Source organism: Pinus tabuliformis, chromosome 4_1, assembly GCF_031772625.1.
Source record: "Pinus tabuliformis cultivar Carrire ecotype Pingquan chromosome 4_1, CPIR1, whole genome shotgun sequence".
Taxonomy (NCBI): domain Eukaryota; kingdom Viridiplantae; phylum Streptophyta; class Pinopsida; order Pinales; family Pinaceae; genus Pinus; species Pinus tabuliformis.
The window spans coordinates 561616679-561622202 of record NC_142303.1 but is presented as its reverse complement, the minus strand read 5'-3'; the positions used below and the strand labels follow the sequence as shown (position 1 = coordinate 561622202).

At 33.6% G+C, this 5524-nt stretch overlaps 1 protein-coding gene across 1 annotated transcript; it reads right to left on the bottom strand.

The window, feature by feature from the left end:
- Window positions 1-2710: 2710 nt before the first annotated feature.
- On the bottom strand, window positions 2711-4137 carry LOC149177095 (heavy metal-associated isoprenylated plant protein 39-like). Its single transcript, XM_089423284.1, has 3 exons — window positions 3824-4137; window positions 3436-3511; window positions 2711-3317 (listed from the first exon to the last, which is right to left on the bottom strand). The coding sequence occupies exons 1-3, from the start codon at window positions 3830-3832 to the stop codon at window positions 3031-3033; spliced, it is 372 nt and encodes a 123-aa protein (XP_089279410.1). The 5' UTR covers window positions 3833-4137; the 3' UTR covers window positions 2711-3030.
- Window positions 4138-5524: the final 1387 nt, after the last annotated feature.

Below are 5524 nucleotides of genomic sequence, written 5' to 3'. Positions count from 1 at the left end.
TTGGATACTCATCAGCAAGTCCCTCTTGCATCACCTTCATCTCAATGCGAGGACCACAATGAATGGTTAAAGCTCCCCTTTGTTGGGGTTGGGAATGGGAATTATGTGGCACAGGGTGCATGGTGAGTGCAAGGAGACGCCCTGAAAATAGGATAAACACCAATCTGCAACACCTCTCGACAAATCTTGAAAGATAGCAAACTGAAATTCAACCACAAATTATCTAGCAAAAACCTACTCCTCAAAGATGACAACCACCACACACCATCCATGAGTGTTGCAAGAAATCCTATAGATAATAAATGAGCCAACTAGACTAAAACCTCTTCTTCTCCTCTGACAGGGGAAGCACCTTAGTGCAAAGACACTAACAGAAGGACTAGACACCGGAGCACAAAGACGCAAGAAATGAACCCAAACCAATTGGTTGTCACCACAATCACCTCCAAATTGCCCTTCTACCACCAAGTCCAATTGTTGCTCCCCTAGGGGAACGTCTCAGGATTCCAGGGTAAGAATAGCGCGAGCGAAAGACCCAAACAATAGTGAACGAACAGAAGACATAGATGCCACCCCAAGCATTGATAACACTCAGGAAGAAAGCTAGAAAGTAGGGCATAAATAGACATTAATGCTGACCAAATTACCATGCATAATTCCCTCAATCTGCTAACAGAAACGCAGAACTAGACAATGGGAGAAAGACTTAACAATTTTGCTAACCATTCACGGTGGAGGGGGCGACGATGGTGATTTCTCCACCACTCCCACACTACCCAAGGGCCGAAGAAACCAGACATACTACCCTTACTTAGGCCACATGCTACCAGCAACCATACCACTACAAAAATATGAAAATTCTAAACCCCGATGGTCGCCTTAAACCAACTTACCATACCAACACACATTCTCGCAAAATTGTTAAACTCACTTTACACCTTACATAATGGGAGGACAAACTATTTATCCTCATTCTCATCCGTTGAATGTAGACATTCATTACACATGTGTCTGGGTTGCCTTGATGTTCGTCACCCCCATTAGCGAGAAAATATATCTTTAATATGTAAGTTAAAAAAAAACATATTTGAAAAACAACAATAAATTTATAATTAAATCTAGATTTTGTTTTAGGCTAAAATTGAAAAAAAAAAGGGTAAAAAGTAAGGGTATTCATTATCTATATAATAACATATAAAAAATAATTTATGGTAAATCTATTTTAAATAAATATTAAGTATTGCTCAATTTTTTTAAAGTACAATATTCTATGATTTAAAAATAATTTATGATGATAAATCTCTTTTAAATACAAAAATATTAAATTAAGCATTTTTCAAAAACTTTTAAGTGCAATTTTTTTTTATCATTAGTAAGAAAAAATTAAAATATTATATAAAATTAAATATTAAAAATATATAGAACTAAATAGTAAAAATATTATACTTTATTTGTTTTAATATTCGATATATCGATATATATATATATATATATATATATATATATATATATATATATATATAAAATTCAATCATTTGTTTTAGGCTTTTTTTTAATAAATTTATTAGGATGTCATAGAGTTATATTTTATTTAAGGTGTATTTTTTCTTATGTATTTTTTTACCAATGTTGTTTCTTCTATTATGTGTCTTTGTTGTGTTAAGACATTCCTTGATGGGGTGTTTTGTTGAGGCATTTCTTGATATGAAGTCACTGGTTCAATTCCCACCTCAATTAAGATTATATATTAGACATAAAAATGTAATCATACCAAACTTATAAAAACAAAAATTTATATCATTAAATTTTTTTTTTAATAAAAATTATAATTTAAAAAAATTATATTAAATTAAAAAAAAATATTATAAAAAAATTAAATTTAATCATTATTTAGATTTAGAGTAGTCTTTACCATCAAAATTAATAAGAAATTAACTAGAGAAGTCAAACTACATTAAAAGACCGTATTTATTGTCATATATAGACTTATAACCAGATGTTATTAGAAAATACGTAGTTTCTCACGAGAAAGTACATGGTTTTATAAACGTAGTTGAGGCTCTCCCTAGAAAAGAGAGATTGGTTTTCCTATGATTATTGTCAGCGAGAAAGACCGTATTTATTTTCATATATAGACTTATAACCAGATGTTATTAGAAAATACATAGTTTCTCACGAGAAAGTACATGTTTTTATAAACGTAGTTCAGGCTCTCCTCAGAAGAGAGAGATTGGTTTTCCTATGATTATTGTTAGAGAGATTGGTTTTCCTTATGACTATTGTTAGAGTAAAATTCTTTGTGGAATCTAGATTAAAATTTAGAAGGGTTTCCATCGCTCTGCGATCCATATTTTTATTATTTGAATAATAACTCGCTTTTCTTAAATATAAAGAAATAAATTAACTGGATGATAATTCACTTTTCTTAAATATAAATATAAAGAAATAAATTAACTTTTTCAAATTCAGAAGCATGTTTAACTAAACAATATGTTTACTACAAATCATTTTAAATGATATTTAACTAAACAACATATTTACTAAACATCATTTTAAATGATATAAATAGAAATTATATAACTAGGCAATATGTTTATCAAAAATCTAGAAATTATATAACAAATAAAAATAATAGCAAGGATAATAGATTTTAAGAAAATAATAAATATCAATCTTGAAACATAAACTTAAATCCATGTGAGAGTGTCGTATCATTCTCAGGAGAGATACATTTCTATAAAATAAAATCACTTAATGCATGACCACATGGACGAGATCAAGGCACATCTAGATCTACGTTTCACCACAAACGAACACAAAGTTTCTTGGTGGCATGCTTATCAGAATTCCAATTTGAAAAACGGTCAGAGTAAGTATCGATATTCAGTATATAAGTTTTAAAGGAACAAACTCAGAGGTTCCCCTAGAACATCTTGGAAATCTGGCGATTACTATTTATATTAGACATATGATTGAACTTCTAGATGTGATTATTATTATAATAAGATCATCCCACCATTGGGATACTCATTATAAGAGCATCCAACCATTGGGAAACTCATATCTCGCAAACATGTAGGATGGGTATCCGTAACCACTGGGATACGCATTATATACAACTGGAGGAACCTCCTCCGCCGTATCCTCCTCGGCGTCCTTCTTCTTCTCTTCATCCTTTTTCTCCTCTTCAACAGGACCCATGCTTAGGAGCTGTGCTCGGCAGCCCACTTTCCTTAACTTTTTTGTGAGATACACTGGATCTGCATCTCCCAACGCAGTTAGGGTTCCCTCCTCCATGTTCGCTTCAACAGAGTCCACTGAAACATAGCAGGTGCAGAATTAGGAAACCTGTACAAATCAACAAACAGATACGAAATGGAAGTAAATTCTTTGATTGCATGTAACGCCATAGATAGAGGTAGTGAAGATTCGAACCTCCTGCTCCGGCCACAGCCTTCATAGCCCTCATCTTCATTTTCTCATCCTCCATGGACGATTTAAACACCATTTTCTGGACATCAAAATCACGGTTAATGTTTTAATGGCTTTTTTTGTTAGGTAACGTACTGAAGGAACATTTAAATTATCAAAATTACTTGGTAAACTAGGGCACACCAACACTTAATATGGCTTAATTTTTACTTATATAAACTCGTGATCTTTCCATCATAAAATATCTGAAGAAAAAACCCTATCCTAGCCTATTTTACTCCCCTTGAGCCCACTACTGCCTAACACTGGTTAATGGTGTCTATACAGAAAATCTTCAATCAATCACAAAAATAACTGTAACACACATTAATAATATGGGCAATGTGCATACCTTCGACATTTTGATAGCCGTTTGCAGAAATAAAAACGTTTACTATCTCAGCGTCCAGGCAGATCAAATGGAAGAATGGTTGTGATGAGCACGGAATTGGTTGCGTGAAGAAGATTAATAGTTGCAGGGCGAGCAAAGTCAGCTTCTTGTAGAAATCAGTCACTTCAGGAAGGTTCTGCGTTCATGTGGGAAAGAGCAGTATTGACTAGATGCTGGTTTCAATCAAATCTGTCGAGCCAAGAAAGAGACCGATCGGATGGACGCGGGTCCTCTGGCTTAGGTGTCTTCGTGGAGTTAATATAGACGCGGTTGCGCAGTTTCTGAAAACGACTTTTGTTAAGTTTTTTAGTTCGTAAACATTGAATCATGAAACAAATTGAAGATATTATTAGATTTCCTTAATATACTTTTATGCGACTAATGATTACCATTGAAGCATACACTGTTACAAATAAATTAGTTCACTTCTTTTATTTTAAACATTTTGAAAAACATATTATATACATATATAAACACATGTGGTCAAACAATTCAGAAAGACTTTTGGTTATAATTTTGCATTATTACTAATAAAAAGTTGAACTTTTAATTATTATTTCATAATTTAATGAAAATTGAAATATTGATACTCTTCCTAATATTTCGGGTCCTAATATTTCGAGTGCAATTAGCAATAAAAACAAACGCCGAAATGCATTGACCGAGTGGCCCCCACAAAGAAAAACGTGTAATGGTGTATAACATTAATTAAAAATCGCGTGTAACATACCCCAATTAAAAAATTTCCTATCTAAGTTAATTCACCACGAGTTAAAAGAGTTGATCTAATGACCTCAGAACAAAATGGTTAAATTTAAACTTTTAAATGATTTACCTTGTAACAACGTATATGTTTCTTTTCTTTAACACGGTTCTTGCTGTATTATGGTTTCATCGTTTGACGAGTTATGGTGACTTCGTACACATCTCTTATGGAAAATGTTGCACTACGCGTTAAATATTATGGTTTCATCGTTTGACGAGTTATGGTGACTTCGTACACATCTCTTATGGAAAATGTTGCACTACGCGTTAAGTACATATAAGCTTTTCTATAACAATTATGGGGTTTACAACAAGGTTTGAATCCTTATCCCACCGTAATATCTGTATGGTTGTGGAAATGTATTATGAAAATCCATTGGAAGTCTAAGACGCCAGTGTTTCAATCTTCTAGATGCATACACCTGTATGCCATCATCGCTAGCTATTGGGATTCGCTCCACCTTGGTGTTTGTGAGAGCCTTAGGATCAACGTCAAAGGATTGTCTTTCGGAATCAATGGCAAATCTGAGGTTTTGTTATTAATGGCAAATCTGAGGTTTTGTAGTTACCAAAGTAACTACCTTTCCTTTCTCGACCGTTGGTGTCACGCCCCTACACCTGCGGTAGTCTTCCAACCGCTTGTAGCGAGGTGCGGCACCACCGAACGCTTTCTTTTTAACAATACTAACATTCGTGGACTACGCGTACTCCAACATTAACATACTTAGTTTGTGTTTCGCAACCAAGTAAAAGCATTATCCTTTATACTTTAATGAAGCCCATACTCATTCATTATCCATATGCAATTAACCGAGAACAACAACAATTGCAAACAAGTATAAAGGGGAGGGGCAACTCCCCGTAATGTGAGTCTGCCCGACAATTTTATTAAGAATA

What these genes read in the sequence shown, in the direction of transcription:
- LOC149177095 (XM_089423284.1), bottom strand. An exon ending in GGCTGTGGCCGGAGCAGGAG is followed by an intron (nt 3,318 to 3,435) that starts GTTCGAATCTTC and finishes GCTATGTTTCAG; the next exon opens with TGGACTCTGTTGAAGCGAAC.